The sequence below is a fragment of the Cavia porcellus genome, unplaced genomic scaffold (genome assembly GCF_034190915.1).
Source record: "Cavia porcellus strain 051 isolate PalLab524CR breed Dunkin Hartley unplaced genomic scaffold, mCavPor4.1 scaffold_32, whole genome shotgun sequence".
NCBI classification, from domain to species: Eukaryota; Metazoa; Chordata; class Mammalia; order Rodentia; family Caviidae; genus Cavia; species Cavia porcellus.
Window position 1 is genome coordinate 44,048,071 of NW_026947515.1, and position 27,436 is coordinate 44,075,506.

At 38.7% G+C, this 27,436-nt stretch overlaps 1 protein-coding gene across 2 annotated transcripts in view; it reads right to left on the minus strand.

The window, feature by feature from the left end:
• Window positions 1-381: 381 nt before the first annotated feature.
• Tekt3 (tektin 3) overlaps window positions 382-27,436 on the minus strand; it is a 46,126-nt gene continuing 19,071 nt past the window's right edge. The window contains exons 3-8 of one of the 2 annotated variants that reach the window (XM_063241661.1): window positions 25,013-25,096; window positions 16,601-16,671; window positions 13,079-13,222; window positions 10,605-10,827; window positions 7,392-7,546; window positions 382-1,014 (exon numbers count right to left, since the gene is read on the minus strand). In XM_063241661.1, coding sequence (XP_063097731.1) covers window positions 798-1,014; window positions 7,392-7,546; window positions 10,605-10,827; window positions 13,079-13,222; window positions 16,601-16,671; window positions 25,013-25,096 — 894 coding nt within the window. In that variant the 3' untranslated portion in view covers window positions 382-797. The remainder of the gene's footprint in view (window positions 1,015-7,391; window positions 7,547-10,604; window positions 10,828-13,078; window positions 13,223-16,600; window positions 16,672-25,012; window positions 25,097-27,436) is intronic. The other variant, XM_003466208.4, reaches the window with a different exon arrangement.

The window sequence follows — 27,436 nt, forward strand, 5'->3', positions numbered from 1 at the left end:
CACTTTCTTTCTTCATCTATTCTTTATCTTCTAAATCTTCTCAATCTTTTTCTATATTTTTCTAACTTTTCTTCCCTTCGAACTATCCCAACTACCCCATACCCAGAAGTCTGTCCTATTTTTTCTGTGTATCTTTTAAGGAATAGCTCAAAATGCACCATTTTTCTGCACTAGTCAGCTTCCCATCACTGTAACAAAATACCTGAGATAACTAACTTATAAAGAAAAAAGGTTTATTTTCTCATGGTTTTGGCTATTCTAAGACATGAATGGCACACCCATCATTTTGGGTCTGTGACTGGAGGGCAAAGGTGATGAGGATGTTGCAGAGCAAACTGCTTATCTTATGGCCAGGAAACTGAAAAGAGAAAAAGAGACTAGGATCCCACAGTCACCTTCACCAGCATGGGCCCAGTCACCTAACTCTTAGGCTGTAAAGATCAGGTCTTTAGCTCATGGTCCTTTGTGATTCCTGATCCCACCATCTTGGGGATAATATCTTCTGGTGCAATCCATTTGGGTCTCACATAGAACAATAAGAACCACACAAGTCATCTTATTTGTGTTCTTTTAGATTGGTTCTATTTCTTTAAATCCTTCCCATTATCTTGAAGCCTAGTAGATAGCAAATAACTAAGGTTTAGACAAACAAAAGGCTTTCAGAGACAAAAGACTGGTGTATTTATACTGATAAAAGTTCTTTAATATGTAAATTTATTAGCATTCAGTTAGCTGCGAGGCCAAGCCTGGTTTTCCTTCATTTAGGAACACCAAAACTCCTTCTTTTGCTGGGGTCTCTAACAGAAACCAACCAGCCGCAGGGTGGTGGGGAAGGTCTTGCGCATTCCCATGCATTTTTCTTGGTCGATGTACAGGGAATTGGCTTTGACAGCCAGGTCATGCTCCAGGGTGGCTTTGTTGTGCACCAGGGACTGCAGGGTGTCCTCGGCATCCCTCAGGCGTTGCTGCAAGGTCTGTATGGTGTCATCAACCTCATAGACCTCATTAACAAGGCTGCCAGAGGGAATAAACAAGGTTAGGTTGGCAGACATCACACTCCTAATAGTGTGTTTTTGGCTGAATTAAGGGCATAGACAGTTACCATATTCCTATTGGAGAAATAGCTGCTGGGTTGCATGATATATGGAACTCCCAGCAACAGATGGGTTCCACCAATGTTAAAAATGCTTCATACAGAAAAGAAAGCAGTATTTGTACATGATCCTGATATGCCAGGGCCACTGTTACTAACTACACACCACAGTACATAATCCAAAAAGCAAACTAAGTTTATTTTTGGAGTACTTAACAATAGAAATAAGCTCTGAAAAGACAATAATAATAATAACTTATTTATTACTTTACTGTCCTAAGTGTTTTACATAATCAAGCAATTCAATCTTTGTAACAACACCGGGAAGTAGATACTATGAGTATCTCCATTTTACAAATGAGGAAACTGAGGTTCTGAGAGTTTAGATAACTCTCTTAATGGTTTTGCGTGGAGCTACCTATCAGCTGCTTTTAATTACTATTTCTCTGACTCTGGTCAATTGAAGCAAAGCTCTAAGTACAGTCAAACCTTCATACTTATACTTCTGCATCCTTTGGATTCAATCAATCCTAGGTCAAAAATATCTGGGGAGATAAACTGAATTTGTACTAAACACCTAATAGAATTTTCCTCTTGCCGTGATTCCCCAAACAATATATTATGACTATTTACACTACATAAGATATTACAAGTTCCCTAACCATGACCTGTAGTATATGGGAAGATATGGACACTAAAAAGTACTACACCATTCTATACAAAAGAATTGAACATCTGTGGGTTTTAGCATATAAGGGGAAAACAGGAACTGAACCCCCATGGATACTGAGGAACAGATATATTTCAAATTTCAACCAATAATGTGAAGCTAAAATTGTCTTTATTTAGGGAGTTTACTCATCAGCAGATTATGGGAATGTGGCATTCGATAAAATATGCAGAAAAGTAAAGGGAATAATAGCTATAAACAAATGGGGCTATAAACATCATTTGAGATAGAAAAAATTCATAACGCTAAGCATTATTCCTATTAAAATCACTATGCAAAGGCAACTATATAGCCCCACAGAACTTTGCAACTGAAATAGAAATGTCAGAGGTCATCAGGCCCAGTTTCCTTGTTTTACAGATGAGGAAACTGAGTCCACAGAATTTCTCACAGGCGGACAAGCCGATTGTGTTTCTAAATCGTGCCAGGTTCTCCAGGAAGCGGAGGAGGAAGCCGGGAGCCTCCTAGTAACACTAAGTAATGGGTTCTATTTCCTGGCCCCACCCCTCAGCCCCTTAGGATAAAAGGACAGAAGCGAGACCAAGGAAATCAGCCTCAGGACACTGGATTCTTCTGGGGGTCACCCAGGGACAATACACAAGATGCCCAGCTGAATTTAAATTTCAGATAAATGATTAATTTTTTAGCACAAGTATTTTTTAGATTGGAGTAAAATATACATAACATCAAACTCACCATGTTAACCATTTAAATATGCAATTCAGTGGCGTGAGGTGTATTCACAGGGTTCTGCAGCTGTCACTGCCATCCATGCAAAACTGAAACTCAGTTTCGATTCCTCCTCCCCCAAGACCTTGGTAGTCAGCATTCAATTTTCCCACTTCTATGAATTTAACTAGTCCAGATAGGTGGAGTAATAGAGTACTTATTGTTTAGTGATTGGTTTACTTCACCAAGCACAGTGTTTTCTCCAGGTTCATCTGTGCTGAAGCACACAGTTCTCCTTTATTGCTGAAGGTATAAATATTTTTACTTGGCATTGAGTATTTTTAGTATAAGAATTTCATGCAATATGCAAAAAAAATACTCACTGGTTATTTAAAATTCAAATATAATAAGCTGTCTGATGATTTAATTTACAAGATCTGGCAACTGTAGCATAGAGGCAAGTTCAGTGTAAGACACAAAGTGGGCTCTCACAGAATATTGAGATAATACTCAGCGTAAGAATTCCACTCAAAGGCTCTTATATCCCACTTTGCCTAACAGGCACTTTGTGAACATTTCTAAGGGCATGAAACAAACCATGAGCTGTTGTCTCGGTGGGAGCCAGAGGGGCAGAAAAGGGACTCGTTCTGAACTCCAGTGGATCTGTGTTACTTGAATTTATTTTATAACTGGGCGTATTCCTATCTTACTTGTGAAATTAAAAACTACTTTTAGAAAAATAAGATGCAAAGTTTGATATAAAATTATAAAGGAATCATTTATTTCTTCCTATTTTAGTAAGCAGTAGTGTGAGAGAAGATAAGGAATCAACATTAATGTCTGTTGGTAACAGGCACCATAAACAGATGATAGAATACTGCACAAGCAGTATTTCCAAAAAAGAATGTATACTGGTCCTGGGAAAATAATATGCAATGTAATTCTGGTTGAAAAATCAGTCTTTAAGACTTTCTATGCAGTGTGATCACTTTTTATTAATATTCCTGGCACCAAATACAACAAAATGTTACAATGGGTTATCCCTGGATGCCCTGAGCAATCGAGCTTCTGTTTTTGTTTGATTTTCTGTGCTTTCTGGGTTTTCCACCATCACCATGAACATACACTACTGTATGTTATGTAAAATATCTTTTTAAAAATTAACACATAGGCTACCTTCTCAATCTGTACATTCTGCACCTGGGGATTCAACCAAACTTGGGTGGAAAATATTTTTTAATGACTTTGAGCCTTTACACATCCTATTCTTTCTCACTACTGTTCCCTAAACTATTTGCATGACATTTACATTATATTTGGCCATATAAGTGATCTAGAGATAATTTAATATATACAGGAGGATGCATACAGGTTATAGGCAAATACTGTCCCATTTTATAGAAGGGACTTGAGCATCTGACAATTTGGTATCTGTAGGTGGCTGAGGATCTGGAACTAATATCCCTAGATATGCAGGAAGCATAATTTGAAGGCATTTAACTTTCTCCAGTCTCTTAGAGAGGTTATGTGAAGGGGCTCGCACTGCAGTAAGCATCTCCACATGTCACTGAGAGAACATAGCACTCAAGTGGAGACAGTATGGAAATTCCCCAAGCCACTCCACCGTCCAGGCTCACCCTCTCACACACACACCAGTCAGCTGGCCAATGGCTCTAGGCTGGCAGAGGCAGTGTATGAAGCAGATGCTACCTCAGCACTCCAGATCTCTCGTGTGTGCCCTATTTTGGATGGTGGTGCTGACAACATCCTTGTGGATGTTGAAACCAGAAACCCCTGATCATCAATGACTTGCCCACCTCCTTCATGTACCCAGTATTCCTCAGCTATTCCCACTTTCCAATTGGCCTTCCATGCCTCCTATGTTCCCCAGTCAATGCTCACAAAGCTGTCCCTGAGGATAGGTGTTTGCATCCTCTCTGGCCTCAAAGCCTTCTTCCTTGCTGTCTTCTCAGCCAGGATCACCCTAGCCCACTCTTCATGCCCCTAATGAATGCCATCCTCCAGTCCCAGGAACAGGACACCTGTGGTCCCTGCAACTAGGCTGATGCTGATACTGGGTTTTCCAAGAAGACCAACCCTTTGTGGTCCTCAGACACTTGCGATAGTCTTCTTAGCCCATCTGCCCTGAAGACTATCAACACCACCAAGCAGAGACCAATTTAGGTGCCCTGCTGTCTGAAGTGTCCTGCAGTCCCTCCTATAGCTCTTGGGTTTTCAAAAAATTATTTATTGTAAGAACACAAACTTCTCCATCTTAGGTGAAAGAGGTCATCTTGGGTGGTAAGTTTCCCAAAATTCCAAGTATACACATAATGGGAGTGGGAATTAAAACTTAAGTGAGCAAGTCTCAGTGGGTCTGGGGGATGATAAACACAAAATCTGAGAACTCGTGTCAAAGCATATTTTTTGTCGTTTAGGAAAAGGTAAATTAAAAAGTGTTTTTTTACCAAAAAATCCCAGGGTCTAAAATATCATCAGCACTTCAGGGAGGATGTTACAAATGGCTGGGAATGGGCTTCATAACTGAAGGCTACCATCCTCCAGGGGCTGACTCTGGTCTCCTTCCCTCCTTCACTTCAAAAGGAACCCTGAACCCAAACATAGGAAGCACAACAGGGTAATATATGAGCCCCACTCCTTGCAGCCCAATGCTAGGCCAGTGGAAAATTTACCTGTGAGAGGCTGTTTCAAAGCATACACATTAAAATATCAATGTTTAGATATGAGAATTTAAGATACATAGCAAAGTACTTATTGTCCCACTGATGTATGAGAGAAACACAGTCAAGGCAGCACCACCATCCCCCTCAAAGTCAGCTCTTAGGAATACATTTGGCATCATCTTCAAGGTCACATTTCACTCTATATTTTGTGTGCTTGGCTGACAAGAGGGAACTACTACTCCATTTAAAAAAAAAAAAAGTACAGTCCTGGAATTAATTTTGCATTTAAACACAAGTAAAACTGTCACGACCTTTTAAAAAAATATATCAAGATTATTTAAGTAAAGCAGAGCCTGGCCTGGCTTACCACCAAGGATGTCAAGAAGATTTAGAATCATTTTTGAAAGAACTCCTTTAGAATATTTTAAGTGAAAATAAAAATCTTGAAATGAAAACAGCAATTTTTCTCTGTCCACACTCTTGAGTTTATAACCTTTGCTTTTCTTTAATCTGGACAGCCAAAAGGTTGCTTTCAGCATGATCAATTGAAGAAGGAAAATAATCTCCCCCAATAATAATCCTAAATATCTTCAGCAAGAATTTTCCTAACAAGAAATCCTGACAGACACACAAATAGGTTTTCACCTAAAGTCAATGAAGGAACAGAGGAAATAGAAAGCCAACAGGAAGAAAAAGGCAAATTCTATTTAGCAGGAAAGGTGGTGGGGGAGTAAAAAATCATTCATCCTCTCAGAGAAAGCTGTGAATGCCTCATTCATTATTTGATAACTCCAAAATTATATTGTGCCACTACCCAAAACCTTTTTCTATCTGGGTTAAAACTCAGTGGTAAAGCACTTGCCTAGAATGCACAAGCTCTGGGCTCAATCCTCAGTAATGAAGAGAAAGAAAGAAAGAAAGAGAGAGAGAGAGAGAGAGAGAGAGAGAGAGAGAGAGAGAGAGAGAAGAAAGAAACCAAAGAAAAAATAAAAAGACAGCTCTGTGTCTGTCTAATGGCAGTCTAAAGGATTTTATTTCTATCCTTACTTTTAATGACTCCACAGAAATGTTTTAGGAAATGAAACTTCAATTCAGCTTCTTCTAATCATGTCTCCATAAACCATAATTTGTGTTCTAATTCTAATTGGCCCAGTGGATACGCCCTTATTAGTAGGTTCTTCCAAAGCACAGAAATGCTTCAGGCTGGCTGTACAGGGCCTGTCTGGTCTCTGGAATGGACAGCAGTTTATTTCAAGTAACGGGCTAGGTGGGAAGAGAGGCCCAATGGAACCTACTTTGAGAAACCTGCAGCGTGGGTGAGCTTCCTGGGAGGCCATGGCATAGGACTAGGGAGTCAACAGCTCCACTAGAAGAAATTCAACTAATCTAGGAAATTAGATCCATTCTAAGAGGAAACTGGCAAGGTTAAATAATAATAAAATTAATACAGTATTTAGAAGATGAACCATGGAATCAGATTCCTCTTGTTATGTGTATGTAGGGGCCAGGCCAGATGAGAAGCAGACGTTTTTATTTCTAATGAGAACAGAATGCACTAAAATGAGCCTAATAAGACCTACAGGGATGGCAGAGGTCTCTGTGGATGGTGTCTATGGCCTGGGCAGATGCAAAAAGCCAACAGAGGCCATGCAGAACAAATGGGAACAGAGGAGTTGGAGAAAGTGGTCCTCAAAGTTCCTTTTCCAACAAGTCCCCACCATAATGAGAAACACACAGCCATCAGCTTCTGCTGCTCACGAGAGAGCTGTCTTGGAAACTCCAAAGACTCCAGGGAAGTATGGAGCAATCCAAACACTCTTTGAATGTTCTGTATGAGCAAAATGTTTGTTTACTAACATCATGTCATTTCCTCTTCCAAAAAACTGTGTAGTGAAATACACACAGTAGAAATTTTACCATCTGAATCATCTTATGTGACTAGTCCAGAGGCACTGGGCACACACACACTGCTCTGCAGCCACCACCAACAACTATCTCCAAACTTCTCTACCATCCCAAAGGGAGAGTCACGTCAACAACTCCCATCATGAGTTTCCCCGCTGGGAAATCCACTGCCTGGGAACAGCATTGGAATGAGAAGGCTCCTGCGTGAGCAGTGGTCAGAAAGCACTGTTATCTGGAGCCAGAGCTGTAGTCAGGCTGGGGGGACAGGGTCACACCAGCGTGCATCTGCCTCCCCTCTGCCCCGTCTTACCGAAGTTGTGCCATGTCTCTGCATAGCTCTATGTTAGGTCTCCGTGTGCGCTCATCCAGCCTGGTCTGAGCCACCTTCAGGAAGGCGGACTTCTCCTTGATGGCCTTCTTGATGGATTCTATGCTCTTTTCTGTCTGGAATATCTCCTGTAGAGTCTGTGACAAAGAGAAGCAATTGCCTGGAGTCCGATGCTGTCCTTCATACAACCTACTCCCTGTCTTCATCCTGTCCACTTGCTTCACCCTCTGGGAGCAGGAAGTTGATTCAGGAGAACTAGCTCCTTCCTAGTTCTGAGCCCAGGGAATCTAAAACACTGTACTGAATTCTGCTAGAACCTGCTCTGAAGAACCCATTGTGTTTCTCTTCCCAATCCTTAGGTCCAGTGATTTCATGCTGGTGACCTGAAAGCAACCAAGGTTGGAGTAGATATACCACAAAAGTTGAAAACTGCTAAAATTCATGGTTTCTGGTCCCCACCGACCCCAACACCTGTTGTTAGTTATTGACCAGGGCACATCGGCGTGTATTGGAGGAAAGTGAGGCCATAAAGTCCTAATCTCCCTTGTCACACCAAGACAGCCTTGCCTCTGTATATACAGCCAATTAAGGACAGATGTTTAAGAGAGATGTTGTCCTCCTAACAAAAGATTTGGAGCTCATCAGGTTAGGCTCTTGCACGTCTCATTTGCAGGGGAGGAAATACTGGTAGACTTGTGCTTCTGACTTTATATTCTTTGTTTCTTAAAGAGGGTGCCCCAAATTGCATACACTTCCTGATTCCTCCTCCTTCCCTTCCTCCTCTTTCTCCAGCTCTCTGAACACTTGCCCTTCTGCTGGGACCTTGGCCTCTGCTCTCCTGTAGTTCCACATCCTTCCACCACTGTCCCTCCCCCTTGGTTTCTTTAGCAGTCTAGAGACACACATGAGAATCACCTCAACTGTTTACCATCATTCTCCTGTCCAGTTCCAAGTGGTTCCTCTCCAACCTCTCTACCGAAAATCACTGCTGAAGTAGATTGGCCTGTGCCCATTCCCTCTATTTCTTACATATCTAACTCCTGGTGGCCCCTGAACTCAGTCTCTGGTCCCCATTAACCCTATGAAACTGCCTCTCAAGGTCTATACTGAGACCTCTTGGATATCACCTTCTCCTTGGAGCCCTGCCTTATGTTTTCTCTCTGGCCGATTGATGTCCTAACTCCTGGCCTTTCTAACCATTCATCCATCACCAAAGCAAACTGTCCTGGGCAACTTCTCTGCTGCATTCTCTCTCTCCTACATAATTACACACATTTAGCACTTGTATAATCCAGGAACTCCTAAATTTGCCACTTAATCTTTGGCCTCTCTCCCCAGCTTTCATCAACTCGATAGAAGCTCTTTTCATCACCAAGGTCTTCTTCAGAAACTATGCACTCTGTGAAGCCATGTCTGCATTCACCAGTAGAAACACTACTCTTTCTGCTAAACAGTCTTAACATTTTATCTGCAGGTCCAAGTGGTTCTCCTGCACAGTCTCAATGAGCTTACCATTTCCAGAATTCATATGTTGCCTCACTCTAAGACGTAACATTCATGTGTGTATACCCAAAGTGTCTGGCACAGTAACATGAATGTACTTACAGGCTAGATTGTGTGCCCCTTCCATCAAAATTCCTATGTTGAAGACCTAACCCCAGGTACCTCAGAGTGTGAACATATTAGGACACAGAGTTTCTACAAAGGTATTAAAGTGAAATCATTAGAGTACATTCTAATCCAATAAGAAGTATGTCCTTATAATCAGAGGAAATTTGGATAAGATATACAAAAAGATAAGACAATGTAAAGATAGAGAGAGAAGACACCATCAAAGGTGACCTCAGAGAAAACAACCTCACAGCACATTCAGCTCAGACTTCCAAGCTCCAGGACTGTAAGACTATCACCGTCTACTTTTTAAGCCAGTTGCTCTGTGGTAACTTTATATTACAGCAGACTGAGCAAACTAACACAGTAGTAAATAACAATTAGTAGAAAACACAAACTCTGTCAGCAGCCTTCGCACATAGCTTTAGAATGGCATCCTCCTAATCTATTGACACCACCTGACCCCATTCACCTTTTCATTAATGTTTTCTACAATCTGATTCCAACCAAAGTTTCTTTCCTAGGATCCACACCATTCATGCCAGCCACACTGAACTCCTCATAGACTTGATCTCCACTCCCATTTCCTACTTCCAAAGCTTTGTTCAAAGTTTTGTTCAACTTGGAATCTTTGTCTCCCGATGAACCCCGTACAGATTTTCTCCATTTGTTATTTGACAGCTACAACTTGTAATTTCCTAGTGTTAGGAATTGTTTGTGAACATTTTATATGCGCACATCTCTTCACAAATATAAATTTCTTGGGAACAAAAAGCTGTTATTTTATGCTTCTCTTTGCCCTTTGTAATGTACCATGTTGTCTGGCTCAAGTAATGTTTGCTGTGCAGTGAGGAAAGGCAAACTGCTACTCCCTGGAAGAACTTGGCACCCTCCATTGGGCAGCCCTAGAGCACTAAGAATGAATGAGAAAAGGTCTTAAGAAATGACAAACTAGCTGCAAAGCCCCTGACTGGGCAGCATGAGGTCGAGTTTGATCCCTAGTATAAAAAAAAAGAAAGAAAGAAATAAACTACACACAGCACAATCTACAAAAATAGCTTAAAGCTAGAGGAAGGGCTCCTTATTCATCTTAAAATAAATTCTGCATGAATTCTTTATCATCATGGTAAAGCCCCTACACTTAAAGCAATCAAAAATTTACAATGTCCAAAATACTTTGAACTATGAACAGTTTCTGGCATTTAATTCTTCCAGAAAAAGGGTGTGAAATCACTGAACAGAAAACATTTCTATCATGTGTTCTAATAATAAATTTTCTTCCTGGTTATATACAGTGATTCATTAAACTTCAATAATAATATATTTGTTTCCGTGAAATACTAAGAGCCTTATGTTACACAGTGCATTCTTTGTGTTCCAAACACCAGTGGATTCCAATTTCATTTTGACACCTAGCTACTTGGCTGAAATCAATTTATACTTTGTGCTGTTGTAAAGTCTTCTTACTCTGTGTAGCCAGGAGGTCACATGCCTTATGGCATCTTTCTGGGAGCGGTGACAGATTTGTGGTCCCAGAGCACCCTGCCTTACCCCTGCCACCAGCATACCTTGCGGTTGATTTACCTTTGATAAGTGAACCTGAATCTTATTCTTAGCATCTGCAGACTCAGCAATACGATTGGTGAAAGCCAAGTTCACTTTGTTGAATTGATTCCACATCTCATTGACAGTCACCACCAGAAGGTTTTCGATCTCATCTCTTAGTTTTGCGGAGGTCGCCCGTTCACTCTGGGAGCGCAGAATGTTGTCATCTGTAAATTTGGCCCAGGACTCAGGCACTGAGACCCTGAAAAAGGGCAAGATATCAGACAGTAGTGATAAGGATGAAGCAGTTTTGATGGTGTCTGTGGGTGACCATGTATGCCATGAAAGAGAAACCCACAAAGCAGTGATCCTAATCTCCTTGCATCAGAGATAAACATCAGAGCAAAGCTCAGATTAAGTATTTCTTTAAAATTCCTTCTTTTACTAAGATTCTACAAATCCAAAGCATGAATACCACTTACGCCATTTCAGGTACATAAAAAGCCGGAGGAAGGGTGTAAATCTGTAGGCTCATTACAAGTGCATCGGAGCAACCCAGGAAACACATGAAAAAAAGTTCAACCTCAGGAGCAATCAAAGATGTACTAATAAACAGAGCATATATTAAGAATCCTTTATTGAAATAGCAAGAAGTAAAGAGAATGGTGATTTGCAATGCCAATAAGCAAGTTTAGAAGGCCCTCATATCCTACAGGGGGGAAGTTGATTTAGTACAGCCTTTCTGGAGGGTAAAAAGGCAACACAAACCAAGAGCTTTTCATTTAAATGTGTACAGTCTAGAAATGCCAATTCTAGAATTTTATTCTAAGGAAATACTGTACTACAAAATGGATGCAGAAAGAAAGATGTGATTTTTTAACTATATATAATGGAGTACTACTCAGCCACAGAAAAGGATAGACTGGAGACTATTATGGGTGAATGGATGCAACTTAAGGCCACACTTATAAATTAAATAAATCAGGTCCATATGTGTAAACATCAAATTGTCTCACTGGTGTGAGAAACTGAATGAATAGATTAGATCCAAAATGTCCAATAGGTATTGTGATTGGAAAGAAACTATTCAAAAGCAAAAGACAAATTGTGATGGGGGAAGGGAAAAGGAAAAAAGTTTTAAATATCTTAACAAGATAGTTATGATAGTTATACAACTAGTTTCTCTTAGTTCAATGAAAAGAAAGGTTTATGCTGATATCATGCCTTTGTCTCATACTAGGAAGACAAAATGCAATGCATTAATTATTGTAACTCACCTACTAACCTGTTTTGAAACTGTTTTATTGTTTTTTTCTCTTTCAAATAAAAAATGGATGCAGGAGGATATTAATTTCAGCAATTATCAATCCCTAAAATGTTACAAACAACTCAAAAGTTTAAAAAGTAAAGAAAAGATTAAGTGTGGCACATAAAAATTAATCTGGAAATATTCAAACTCACTCATACTTATTTATTAATGCAGGAAAACATTTCACAAATAATGCTACTCATATATTATGAAGCAAAAAGTCTAATTGGCTATAAAAGCAGTATGTATCCATATAAGTCTTAATTTAAAAATACAAAATGCTACCTAAATGTGTGAAGAACTAATGGCTAATTTTTAACTTTGGGGTGTCTTGATAGTAGGCTTAAGAATGATATTTGCTTGTTAGTGTAATAAGATATTAAATGTCTCAATGTTAAGTAGAGATTTTAGCTTAGGCATCAGTGACCCAAAACACCACCATGCATAGACTCTCTGTACCCCGATTTTGTGTGAGGTAAGTCACTCTGAGTTCGAGGAGATCTTTAAAAGAGGTAAGTGGCCAGAATGTGAGATCTGATCCGAGACCATGTCCTACCCTCCAGGAATGTAAGGAAGATGATCCCTCATTTCCTTAAGCCAAGTAAGAGGCATTTTGTGGGAGCCCCTGAGAATACAGCCTCTGATTCTCTCTTGAAGAACTGAAAAGTCCATGTCAGTAACTGGCAGTGTGGCCCACAGGCCAGCCAAAAGACAGGGCTGCTTTGGGGGTCAGGAGAAACACAGGAGATAATAATAATTCATTTGGGAGTCACTTTGTAAGTGGGATAGGACAGCACTGTAGAGGGATTTCTTGGGCTAACAAAAATACTGTTTATCATTAGTAGACTGTAGCTACGTAGGCATCCAAATTTGTCAAAACCCATCACAATTTAATCTGAATATACTTCGTTATATGTAACAGTAAGAGTGAGTCTATTCCACTCACTTTTGCACATACATACTCACTTGCCTTTCCTTTTCCAGCCCAAGAACCCTTGCCACAAGCTGCCGACACGCCCTTGGACTTCACAACCTCCAGGACTGTGAGTCAAATAGACCTCTATGCTTTATAAGTCACCCATTTGGGGTATTCTATTACACCACAGAAAATGAACTAAGACACTCCATAAGGGACATCATTTTGAAAGGACAGAGTATGAATGAAAGGCATAAAAATCACAGAAGTGGCCTGCGTGTGACTTACGTCGCATCAACCCTCTCCACTCCACGGAAGTAGCTGATGCCATCAGATGTGTTGCGCAGGTGGTGGCATTTGTCATCGATCCGGTAAGCTGCCTGTTTATCACTTAGGTCCTTCTCTAGCTCATGCTGGGCGGCTCTATTGGAGCTATAACACAGAACGGAGAAATGAGGCTTTGCATTCAGGCAATAATTTCCCACAAGAAAGCAGGATTGTCCTTCTATGCCCCCATCCCTGTTCTCTCGGTCTCTCCCCCTTCACATGACACTCAGTGTCCCAATCAGCAGAGCATTCTCTGGAGAGCTGTGTGCACACCTCATGAGAGCCCTACTCCTGCCCTGTGCACACTCCCTAACCCAGGAGTAGGATAGGAATAAGGAGAAGCAATGTACGTAAACAATGTGTATCTTCCTTACACACCAGCAGTTCCAGACTGGACACCGGTGTACAGTAGCCTGTCCATCTTTGTGCCTTCTTTTCCTCCTTTTTCCATTTCTAAATCCTCACCCCCTTCCCCTCTATTCTCTAAGTACAATTTCTCAAGAAACGATGAAGCATTTAGAGTGAAGCCTCTCTCTGTCCAGCCATGACCAGTGTGTGGTCATGTTACAGTTAAGAAGTTTGCTAGGAAATATAAAACCCAGAGTTGAAACTAACTGCCAGGGTACAAGCAAGGATTTCTTGAAAAAAGATGATGAATTATGTCTCATCCAAGCTCTGTGTTCCAGAAGCCTTATGGCTGGGAAGGAAGAGACCTTGGTGAGCTATAGCTTGCATGGTCTTCCACATGGAACAATTTACTCTCAAAGATACAGGCTCAGAGAAAGGGACAGGTGTGAGTGGCAGGTGAACTACCTCTTTGTTCATGGGATAGTTCATTTAGCAAAGAATGACTGAGTGCCTACTACTTGCCAAGCATTGTTCCGTAAGCCGGGATGCATCCATAAATGAAGCAGACATCTGTAAGAGACTCGCCTTCCACTGACAGGAGACTGATTCAGTGAATTGGAATTTGTGTGGTTAGAACAATGAAAACAAAACAGCAAGAAAAAAGAGGCCAAAAAGAAAAAATTATGATTTTAAACAAGACAGCAGGGTCTTCCCAGGTGACACTGGGAAAACACTAAAAAGGGAGACTCAGATCATACAGACTGGACCCTGGCAAGAGTCACATTTTCCTCTAATTAAATTGAAGAGCACCGATTTAAGTGGGTCATTCTGGTGCCAGGCTGAAAACAGACTTGAAAGGGATCCTGGGAGACTCCCTGGGAGATTACAGTGAGATATCATGGCGATTTGGACCAAGGATACAACCATGAAGAAGGTAGAGATACCAGCTGCATTTAAATGATAAAAGACAATCTGCTATGAAACTGGACTTCATTCAGAAAGAAAGAGCTTAAATTGAGTCATCAGAATAATTCCTCCTGTCAGCTCAGGGCAATGCAAGAGAAGGCAAATCAAGTCGACATACTAAGCTTGAGTGTGCACTGAACATTCACATGGAGATGCCCAGTAGGTTGCTGGAACTGGGCAGAGAAGGCTAGAAACAAAACGTTAGACATCACTAGCATACAGACAGTCCTTGAAAAGCAGGATCACTAAGATATCATAGTCATTTCCTTGTTCCCAGCACTTTAAAACAGTCAAAATATACAAGAGCCACTCAGTAAAGACTGTTGTGTTGAACAACTGATTCTAGCTGCAGATTCCCTTCAACTTGGCCTGTGCCTTCAGAGAAATTACCCAACCCATCAGAGCTAAAGTTTCTTCTTTGAAAAGTGAAAATGAAGGTAGCAGCAGGTAAGGCATCTTCTTTTTGTGAACTCTAAAAGCACACATGTAAGACGGGTGAAAAATGGAGGTATTGCCTGCCCTTTCTATTTCTGCATTGTTTCTTGACTTTGGTCTTTTTTAGTGCGGTATCAAGTTGTCGCTTAAGCTTTCTCTCTTGGGCTGACATCCCTGAAAAGGAAGGGTTTCCTGGATCTCTTCTGACCTGGACTCAAAATCTCTTTGAGAAGGCACTTGAAGCAACTCTCCATCAAGATATAGCCCAAGACAGAAAGAATCTTAGCTACCATATTGGCTTGATGTTTTATCAGTTAAGGGATTCATGGTTCCTTCCAAAACAAGTGAAATAGAAAACTCTCTTTCCATCTACATTATTAGAAGAGCACAGAAGAGAGGCCATCCCAGGACGTGAGGTGAAGATTTTGCCTACTGCATATTAAAGGAAAGCTAAGCTCATCAAAGCATCACCAACAAAGATTCCAAACAAGTGCACACACATAGGCAGAATCTCCTACAAAAGCCATGATACAGTTAGCAGGGAGCGATTTCTAATGAGGATATCTAGACAGATGTAGCTACGATTCTAGTACTCAAGGATCTAAGTCACAAACAGCCAAGAATGCAAAAGATGTGAGCAGATTTTAGATTATGGAAAAAAAAATGCGAATGAGAAGAAAACAACCAAAATGATTCCTTAAGCCACACTAAACTGTGTTTCAGCAATTCTTAGGGATGAGAAATCAAAAATTAATATCAGAAATGCAATGCCTTGGAAACTGTACAGTTAACCAAACTATGTTGGTCAGCTTCAATAATCTTGTGCCCCCTTCTCATCAATTTGTGAATGAATCCTTCCAATTATATCTCAAGAGAATCCCTGCATATATACTTCACCAGTCTTTCCAGGATTGATGCACAAAGTGCACAACTGAGTGAGTGCTATTGTGACATTCATTCCTCTGAGGGTATCATTTGTAACCTCTGATAACGTTAGGATAAGCACAACTCTTATTGGAAGTAGCAATCCAATGCTACTTCTTTCTATGGCCATAGCCAACTATGATCTTTCTAGCCATGTAAGGTAATAGGCTCCGCCCATACTCTTCTATACTGACATCACTTTATTTTCTATACTTACATCACTTTATTTTCTATGCTGATATCACTTTATTATTCTTTACCTCTCCCATTCTCCTCCCAGCCCTCCCCTGAATATTAAGTACCTACTATTGCCAAGAAAGAGAATCAATGACTTGCAGGAACTTGTATTCTGGTGGGGCATTGGCTACGAAAACCATTACAACATAATGGGAGGTAGTGAACTTAGTGACGGGGTAGTCAGAGGTGATGGAGCTCTAAGGAGGGGTGGAAAATAAACATGGGTGACCCATACATAACTCATTACATTTCCAATCGCTAGAGTTGACCATATTCAAGTCAACTTGTCATCAAAGAACTGAAGCTTTTGCATTAGGAGAAATCTTATATATTCCAACTGAGGGCAGAAGTCCTTTATATAACACCTCAAAGTTACTTCTTTAAATAAAAAATTTAAAGCGAACATCTCTAGCACTCACCTTAATATCTATATAAAAGTACACATGTGTGTGCCTCTCTTGTGTGCATGTATACTTGGAAGAGACTAAGAGAAAATTAAATTTGAGGCATGAAAGTGAACTTCAATATAGAGATAAAATTATATAATATTGTATAGAGATGTAAATTTCTTACGCAAGTTGGGCAATAGCTTTATCCAAATGTAGCTTCATTCTTTCTTGACAACACAGAATAACATCAATTTCCTACTTAATTGAAAAGTAAAACACACATTAATATTTTCATTATGGAGCATAACATCCAAAGTCAGAAATGTAACAATTTGCCCATGAGGCAAACTTTATGTCTTGAAAACTAGTAATATTAAGCAAAAAAACATATTAAATTCACTTATTATTGATCTGTCCCATTCATTTGTTACAGAGCCACAGGGAAATTATATTGCATGATAGCACAGGTTGGGACTTGGTTAAAATTTTAGGATTTAATTTTCTTTTTATTTTTGTCCTTAATTAAAACAACAAGAAGTTATCAAAATTATGTTAACAAATAAGTTTGGATTCAAACACAGGCCTTCTTCTACAGAAGTTATTCTTCTACAACAGCTATTATTTTTTTAAAACCCACCTATTATGTAGCTATAATGGCAAAGTAAATTATGCAGGTAAAGAGGGCAGTTAGATGAAGCCCCCTCTGCCAGTGCATAGACCCCCACTGGCTGGGCTCCTTGGTCCAAACACAGTCCTGTCTGTGCCCCACAGCCAAGCTCCTACATGTGCATCAGAGCATGCACCAGGTTCCTCACTTGACCACACCCATGGTGTTTGGATGTGCGAGGATGCATGGATTATTCCATAGCATGTGTTCCTCCAGGAACTTTAAACATTTATTTCCCTCTGAAATTAATATTCACATTGGAAAATTATGGTCTTAAAATAGCACCAATAAGATGCTCTTTAAAAGTATACATAATCATTCTTAGTGCTTTCTCATACAAAACATGATCAAACCCTATATATAGCTTTGGGGCATTGTAAACTTGAACATTTTTTTCACGATGTTAAACAATAATGTGGACAATGTAATAAATATATAAACAGCACCAACATATATCTCTTTCCAAGGTTTTGATAAGTACACCCAAATTGCCCCTTAGAAAAGTTCTGTCTATCATACAGTATGGCTTTTTTTCTTTTGTAGCCAAATAGCCATTATCATGCCTCTAAATTTTTGCCAGTATGATGGGAATCCTTCCCAGAAGACTAGCCAACTTGCCTGAATTTACAATCTAATACAAGCATATATTTGTTCATCACCTGAACTTCCTTTGTGAACTGCCTACTTAACAGAGTATCCATTTTTTTCTGTTTTTTTCTTATTAATGACAAAGATTCCTATTGTTTGAAATGAAATCTTTTCCCATAATATATATTATTTGCCTTTCTATAAGTTTGGCCCTTGCCTACAGGTTGTAAATGACGTTTTTGATGTAGACATTTGCCATCTGTATGACTTTAAGTATCCCTCTTTGGTTTCTATCTTTGTTATTTGATTTGCTTTAGAATTATCCTCCATTTACATAGTGGTTTTCTTCTTGTTTAACAGGAAATATTTAAGATACTTAGAACGATAACCTCACTGATTTTTAGCTACTCAATCAATGAGATGAAACAAGGATTCAATCTTCTCTCACATGTCCTACCAAAATAACCCCCTGATCTTACAAAGATTTCTTGCACCGTGAGTTATGCAACAATGTTAGGGGGTTGCTATTTTGTTTGTATGGCTTATTTCTCAACTATTTCAATGATAGTGTGTGTGGGTGTGGATGTGGGTGTGTTGGTGAGATGTTGGCAAAGAGTGCATAGAGTCTTACTTAGAAAACACTGCTTAAAATCCTACTGTGCAAACACTGACCAAATCCTACTGTTCTATATTATATAGTATGTTTTAATATACAATGCACGTACTGGCAGCTCCTAGGACTTCTAGTAGGAGAAAATGCATTAAATGAGTTTTTATAAAAATTGTTAAACAGTAATTTTAAATATGATGAGTGGAGGCAGAGGGAATGAAAGCCTAAAGCTATGTACTTTAGTATGGAGCTCTGTTGACTTGTTCATCTGTGCTCATGCCTGAAAGTAGCTTTGAAATGCCAAATTGAAATTAAGAGAAGTGAAAAACATCCCCTCATCTGCTCCCAGGAATATTTATAGAAAAATACTGGATGCACACAGAAACCAGAAGCATAGGGAGAGTTTGAACCCCACTAGACCTGTGATCGTAGCCTCATGTCTACGGTAGCTAAGATTCTGGCAGAGTGCCACTTTTAGGAACCATGCATTTAGGAGCCTGAAAAGCAGTGTAATACCTCTGGATCCTGACCCGATGAAGAATCATAGACTTCATGGATTGCATGATCATGGTAACCTCTCTGGGGTTCTTAGACTCCCAGTATTCTAAGTAATAAAAGCAGGATCTCATTTGCAGGTCTTCCAAAGGAAATGTAACAAGAAATCACACCAAGGAGTTGGAAGAGCTTAGATTAATCCTACTGTTTGAGCAGGTGGAACATTTATAAAGCATCTCTTGCTACAATGCATCACCTGTGTTCTTAAGACAGTGGGATAGAGAGGCAGAATAGAGACTAAACCCTTCATGTGTCAAGTAAAAACCCTTTAGGACATCACATTCCCTGATTTTGGGTAGAATAGTTATTAAACATATATGCTTCAATGCTCAAATGCTGATACCACTGCTCAAATGCTGGCTTTGCCATCTGTTAAACTGTGACCAAAGACAGGTTAAAAACTAAAGGCAATATTCACCTTGCCATGGCATTTGGGTAGATAAATATGTGCCTGGTTGATGTAAGTATTCAGTAGGGTTAGCACTTATGTCGCAACAGAAGAGATTTGCCTGATGTTAGATCTTCATCTTGTTAGATGTGGGCTGTGCTTTTAGCTGAGGAATACAGGCCACATTACAAGAACACTGAGTTCTGGCTACAAATATAGAGAGGTCCTGGCTCCAGGATACACCCTGAATTCTGAATATAAAATCATTTTTTGCTAGGGGTGGTGGTGCACACTTGTAGTATTAGTGTTCCAGAGACTCAAACTGATGGACTGTGAGTCTGAGGCCAACCTCGACTACATAGTGAGGCCCAAAACCAAAAACAAACTCATTTCTTGGATGTCCTTGTTAAGCCTAAGCCCTGTTCCCAGCAAGTTGAAACTAAATTTGTGGTTCTATTTATCCACATTAACTGGCACATGTTTAAATTTGAGAGAAGTGGGTACTAGTATAACTAGTGGGACAGGGAAGTCCACTTACAATCTTAAAAATCAAAGTTCAAGTCCAGTTGAGTCTAGCTCAAGGAAAACTCACAGATAAAAGCAGGTGCTGTTTATATATATAAGGCTATTTAATGATGAAATGATCATCAAATATTCACATATTCTCACTGTGAATTTAGTAGGAAGAGGCATTTCCTTTCACTAGTGATTTCCATTCCCATTTGCTCCTGAGTCTGCAAAGATGACTGACTAGCTTGCCTTTGCAACATGGCTTGTTGTGAGAAGCCACTGGTCCCAGGACTCATTTACAGACAGAAACCTATGCGAAGAGGAAAGTTACTGATGGTCAGAGCCCACCCAAACATTCTTCCCGTGCAGGGGTCAGGGAGCAGGGGTCAGGGATCTCTATCTGTTCAATCTTCGGTCAGTGCAGAGCCCTCCTGGGTGGATTTTGCTGAAATGTCTCAATGTCTGGAACTGATTGTTTGCACATTCTCAATAACCTCTGTGGCTGTGGTGTTTTTGTTTTCTCCTTCCACAACACGAAGGAGGGGAAAGCCACTTGTGGTAAGGAAACTGGCCAGCTGGGGCGAGGCCCAGAGCCTCAGCCTGAGCTCTGAGCTCTGAGCAGCAGGCCCAGCCTGCACCCCAGAGCAAGAGCAGGAAAATGACGGTGAGATGACTCTGCAGTTCCACTGGCTTCCGAGGTCAAAGAGGTAGCACAGTCCAGGAGGGCCATAAAAATGAGAAGCTGAGGCCATGGCTGACCCTCAGAAGAAGCTGTCTGTAAGCTGAATACAGATTGCTTATCCCTCTTCTGAAATGCTTTGGACTAGATTTTAGACTTTTATAGAGTTTGGAATATTTGCAAATGCACAATAAAATGTCTTGTAGATGGGACTTCAGCCTAAACACAAATTCATTTGTGTTCCCAATACATCTTATGTACATAAACTCATGGTAATTTTATATAGGTTTGTGTCATATGACTGCATTTTCCTTGCAATCTGTCTCTCCCATAGGCCAAGGCATGGAATATTCCACTTGGGGTGCCACGTTAGTGCTCAAAACTGCGGAGTGTTTCAGATTTTGCACTTTTCAAGTAGGTATGCTCATTGATTGAATGTAAGACTCAGCAGAGTTATGAGAAAATATTTTCCTGTGCTCCTGTTTTGCAAAAGTTAGCCTCCTTTCAAGGCTACATTTTTCTTTGCTAACAGTCAGTTAGCTGCTTTAAAAATTGAAACTCATTTCTGTAAGATAATAAAATTATATGTTAATATTATTACCTTGAATAAGTGACAGGACACACTTATTACTTGAATTGGCACTGACCAAGGCATCAATTTATGAACTACTACCCTAATTTGAGATTCAATGTTTGCATGATAAAGCAAGATATGCTACTAACCTGGAAAAATATAACCCTCCAAAATCAATGTCTTTCATTTTGAAGTAATACCTTTATTGAGATATAATTCACATATTATATAATTCACCTAACTAAAGTATACAGTTCAATGTTAGAATATTCAAAGTTCTTACAGTTATTGCTAAAACCAAATTTAGACCATTTTCACTACTTTCCCCTAGAAACAAGCACTTTTTAGTTATTGCCCCAAATTTCCAATAACCTAATCCTCCTTCTCCAAGGAACCACTAACCTACTTTCAGTCTCTATAAAATTTCTATTGAAGGGGCTGGGGATTTAGCTCAGCAGCATAAGCTCCTGCCTTGCAAGCAGGCAGTCGTGAGTTCGGTCCCCGGTACCGATAAAAAGGAAAAAGACAAAAAAAAAAAAATTCTATTGTAGGAGTCTCCATAAGTGGTCCTTTGTGACCTCTGTCAATTACCAGAGTATTCAAGATTCATTCATGTGCCATTACTTCACCCCTTCTTATGGCTGAATAAATTCTATTGTATATGTCTATATTAAATTTATCCATTTGATCCAATTGATGAGTTGATAAATATTTAGGTCGTTTTCACTATTTGAGTATTATGAAAATGTTGCTATAAATATTCTCCTACAAGTCTTTGGAATATTGTTTTCATTTTTCCTTTTGTAGAGTCTTAGAAGTAGAATTACTGGATCATATAGTAGCCATATATTAAACAATATTCCAAAGCAGCTGCACCGTTTTATATCCCACCAGCAGTGTGTGAAGGTTCTAATTCTTCCACATTCTCTTGATATTTTATGTGGTTTTTGTTATAGGCATCTTAGAGAGTATGACATCAGATTTCATTACAATATCAATTTATACTGCCCTGATGATTAATGATGCTGAACATTTTTTCAAGTGCTTACTGGTCTTTTGTATAACCTCCTTGACTTTCTTCTATTCCTACCTTTTGCTAATTTTTAAATTGGGTTGTCTTGTTCTAAAGACAATAATATTTATAAATTCTCTATGTAAGTCTCTTGCCAGATATACAATCTGTAAAGATCTTATTTTCACTTTATTGATAATGTTCTTTGAAGTACCAAACTTTCAGTTTCAATGATGTTCAATTTAATCTATATTTTATTTTGTTGCTTGTTTCTTTATAGTCATATCAAAGAAATTACCACCTAGTCCAATGTCATTAACATTTATGCATGTTTTTAAAAAATTTTTCCATTTATCTTTCACTTAGATATTTTATCCATTTTGACCTAATTTTCATATGTATTGATGGAGGGATCCAACTTCATTCTTTCAATCAAGGGTATCCAGTTGTCCAAGTACCATTTGTTAAAGAGTTCATTCTTTTCTCATTGAATTATCTCAATACACTTGTCAAAGACCAATTGATGGTAACAGAGAGGGTTTGTTTCTTAACATTTAAGCTCTATTCCATTGATCTGTCTATATACATGCGAGTACTATATTACTATAGCTTTTCAGTAAGTTTTGAAATTGAGAAGTGTAAGTCTTCTCTTTTTTTTTTTCCTGTATCTTTTGGCTATTTTGTATCTTTGGATTGCCATGCGAGTTTTGGAATCCATTTATCAATTTCCATTTGGAAGTCAGCTGGAATTTTGACAGAAATCATATTAAACTAGCATATTAAAATAAACTGATCTATGGATCAGTTTGGGAAGTACTGTCATTTTAATACAATTAAGTCTTCTAATTTGTAAACATGCTATGTCCATTTCATTAGCTTCATTTTTAATTTCCTTCCCCAATACGTCCTATTTTTGGAGCCAATGTTTTTAAATCTGGTGGTTTATTAAGATTACCAAAGAAATGCCTGGTCCTCATTCCTGATTTGAATCAGAATCCCAGTCACTGATGTTTTCAAGGTGATTGCAATGTGCGGGCAGCTTTGAGGGCCACTCTAGAATAACAGAAATACCAAAGGCATCCAAGTTGCAAAACCACTGTTAGGAAAATCGTAGTGTATTTGTGGGAAAACTTAAACTGTTAGAACTAGCCTACAGTTTACTCCTGGTGGCACATCTCAGGAACAGTAACAACACCAGGGAACAAATGTGTAAATTCTTCGCCATTTAGATAACAAAGTAAACAAAAGATTGTCTTAAGATTTACAAGATTCACCAAAAGCTTAGAAAGAAGAAACAGCAGAGCACAGACCCATCACTGACTGTGAAGCTATTGCATTCAGGATTTCCTATTCAAATCATGTCTGCAACAGAGACCATAACTTTTACAGAGTAGAATGCACAGTCTCAGTTAGTGGCCAAAGATTTCTTGAGTGTATTATTTCAATTTAGATTTCCCAGAGAACCACATAGTAGAGGAAAGGAAATAGCAAAGAAAAAACTTTAACATCATTCTTAAAACAATGGAGTGCCCAAAAGGGACATTGTAAAACAGAAGTACTGATGACATGTGATGATCGGGTTGCTAGATCATACTGACTTCCTTGCCAAGGACTTATTTCTTACCAAGAACCAATCAAACAAAGCCAAAGAGGTGAGACCATGTGATGCTGATTCAGTGACAGAGAAGAAGGATTTGTCACAGTAGAAATGTTGTGGTTCAGAGAGGGAAAGAGGGCTGAGAATTTAGGTGGTAGCCAGGCAAAGGAAAGTCTGATAATTTTCTTCTGAAGAACCAAGGAACAGATTTTAGCTGAAGAAAGAAACCAGTAGTAATGTATATTATTGATTCCAGTGAAATTTACAAAAGGGAAAGTGTTGGAGTATTTCTGGCTAGAAAGATGCACTGGAAACTGATTAAAGAGTCAAGGAGACAATAGGTATAACCCAAGCCATGGTGTGGGTACAAAGGGTGAAACAGATTGGGAAATGTGTAGAGAGCTAAGGGATGGGGGATAAAAGGAGACTGGGTTTGATCAGTAAGGCTGCATTCAGGTGTAGAAAAATCATATTGAATCGTATTACTATGTATAATTACATGTTAATTAAGGAAAATTCTTAAAATGCTTGACAAAGCAATTAGGGATGAAGAAAAAAGGCTTAATAAAAAGTATGCATCACAGAAAGAGACAGAGAAGGGCCTCCAGGACAGGACATCTTAAGAAATAGCAGAGCTCTTATGGTGATCAGTCCAGAAAGTGAAGGTTAGAGCACCTAGAGCTAATGAGATGTAACAGGTGCAAACAATCTGGGGGCGAATCAGCAGAGCAGCACAGAGTACAGCTGTTAGCTTCTGGGTGGGCATCTGGGAATATATCAAAAGCTTTCCAAATGTATATATCCCTTGATGCCTCAGTTACATTTCTTGATACATATTTTAAGAAAGTTATCAGAAGCACATACAGTATTCATAGTAATATTTTTATGCAACAGTGTTACTAAAATAGAAAAAGGAAACAACCTAACCATTCAATGAGAGGGTTGATTTAAATAATTAATGACAGTATTTTTATATTGCGGGATACTATGAAACCATTAAAAATTATATGTTAAAAAGATAAGATATTGATAAGAAAATTTATCCTTATAATTTTAAATTAATAAAGTACCATCCAAATTCATAAATGTAGTGGGAGTCTGAACTTGAAGATGGGTGTGTCATTGTATAAGCAGGTTGGTGTCTGTCCAAACATCTTTGATAAAATGACTGAAAATTCAAAATTAACACTGATTTCTGCCCAATGGGATTGCAAGTGATTTTTATACTGCTCCATTTTTTATACATTTCAAAATCCCAATGAATTAAAAGTCAAAAAATGTACTTTTGCTAAGCTCTATAAACATGATATGCTAATTCTATTTGTGAATGGGTTTATGCTACGGTATTGTTTTTACACTTTAAATGCATGTTTACAATGAAAATTTGCATTATTAATGCATTTCCCCCATATTTACCGTGAGCAGTTCTTTTTCAGCTTCATCATGAACTAGGTCAATTCCCATCCTCTTCTCTCGATGAAATAAACATTCTCGGGCAACCTACAGAACCACAAGTAATAAAGCGCATAAATATAAACTGACTGATAATTTTCTTGGAAATAAGTCAATAGGTATTCCCAATACCAACCTCCCAAACCATTTTGTGGAAATTTATTATGAAAAAGACCATGACAACTAAATATATCTTTGCTGCTAGCTAAAAAATAAACAGTTAATGCTTCAACATAGCTTGGAAAAATTCCTCATTGGGAAACTTGATTTAAAAATAGCATCTATTTGATCTCTGCAAATTAACACCTGAGAAAATTATTTGGCATAGTTTATTCAAGAGAAATAGTTTAGTAACAAATTATTATTCCAAACAGTTTCGACTGAGAAAAATAAGGAATAAATGTATGATTTTCTTTCAGGCCATCAGAATATTTGTGCAGTCAAAATTATTCTTTTTAAAGTGTCATTTATTATTTTTACAATTATAAAAAGGGTATGCTTTTATCTACTTGTGAGACAAAATAGAGAAAATATGATCAACCATATTCCTATCATTGTTTTGTTTTCTTGCTTTAACAAAAAGGTATAATGTTCTTACACTTTCACATTACGCTTTTCAAGATAACATTAAATAGTAGATCTAAGGCATGAAATATTCCTAGAGACAGAGAACATCAATGATGCCAATGGAAAACGGCTCAGATGGCTTACAATAAATTATGTACGAAAGACCATTATGTAGCTGTTAAAATGCTTTTTTCAAAAGTTATATCAAGACACAAGGCTACTACACAATGCTAAATTTTTTAAAAGCATAAATGTAAGAGTATATAAATTATAATCCAGATATATCATTGAATAATATCTTTTTTTTTTTGTCTTTTTCCTTTTTATCCGTACCGGGAATCGAACTCACGACTGCCTGCTTGCAAGGCAGGCGCTTATGCCGCTGAGCTAAATTCCCAGCCCCCCATTGAATAGTATCTTTGACTCTAAATTTTGATAGTATAATTGACACCTTTGAATAGAAACTAATGTGTCAAAGGGAACTCTGATTTCTTCATTATGTATTACTAAATTGTTTTTTAGGAAATTTCAATTAATCTACCGTTCCATCAACAATATATGAAAGTATCCATTTTTGCTTTTTTGCCTATTCTAGATGTTAGCAATTTTCATTATCGCAAATGTGAGCGATCAAAGTCTACCCGATCAATTTTATTGATGTTGCTTTGTTAAGTTTTCACATTTTTCTTCATATTAGTTGATCATCTATATTTTCTCTTTGGAACTCTTTTTTTTTCTGTTGATGTGACTTACTCTAAATTTAAACAGAAGTTTCCAATCCTGTGTTGGGAGTAAATATTTCAGCACAAAAACCGTGTGAACAAAAATTGTAGAAAAAATTGAAATTAGAGCCATCCCTCAGAAAGCAGCCATCGCTGAGAAGACTAACAAAAGAAGCTGAAGCTCCTCCACGAGGGGAAAGGGCTATTGTCTCAAGGACACTGAATTCTTGAAGGTAGTGTGGAATGTGCTGGGCGTATTATACAATAAACCAACACTCCTCAAAATGAGTGGAGGTTCCAGGAAAGCATAGGGGGCCTTCTGACACTGAACAGCTCCTGTTTAAAAACATAGCATCAGTGCACTATCAACTTTTCTCATGCCTCGAGATTGTATACACGTGTGAGTCTGGGGTTGGTGGGAAGGGGCTGTGACAAGAAGCGATACTGTGCAGGGACACACGGTCAGTTCAGCCACTAGTGTTCTGGCGCCTTGGTTCTCTAAACTCTTCTGGAATCATTTATATGACTTGCATATCTTAAAATATGGAACAGCTGTCTTCAGTGGCGGAGGGCAGAACAGTGTTACAGGGACCATCAGGTGGTTCAAGAGTTAAGGATGATTTGGGACTACTCAGAAGCCTGGTCAGAGGTCAGTAACTAACCAAAATACCGCCTCTGCTACCATGGGAACTAGCATTACCTCAGTCCCCTTTATCTGTTTAATAAAACTCACTCCTAAAATACTCCCCTTTGATACTGTGTGTCCTAAAACAGAACCACAACATATACACAGCTGCATTTCATGACACAAACTGAAGGGATAATATTTTTTCTTAAATGTTATCTTAATCTAGAGACAGAAGAGACCAAGAAACCTTTTTAAGAGATAAGATGCAGGTGCGGGCCGGTAATCCCACCAATCCTAGAGGCTGAGGTGGAAGGATAGAAAAAGATTAGGCAATTTAAAGGCTTAGCAAAAAACCATGTTTCAAAAATGAAAAATAATATTAAAAGGCTAGAGTTGTAACTCAGTGTGAAGCCCTTGTGTTCAATGTCCACTACTTTTAACAGTTTTAAAAAATACATTTGAAAAAAATTG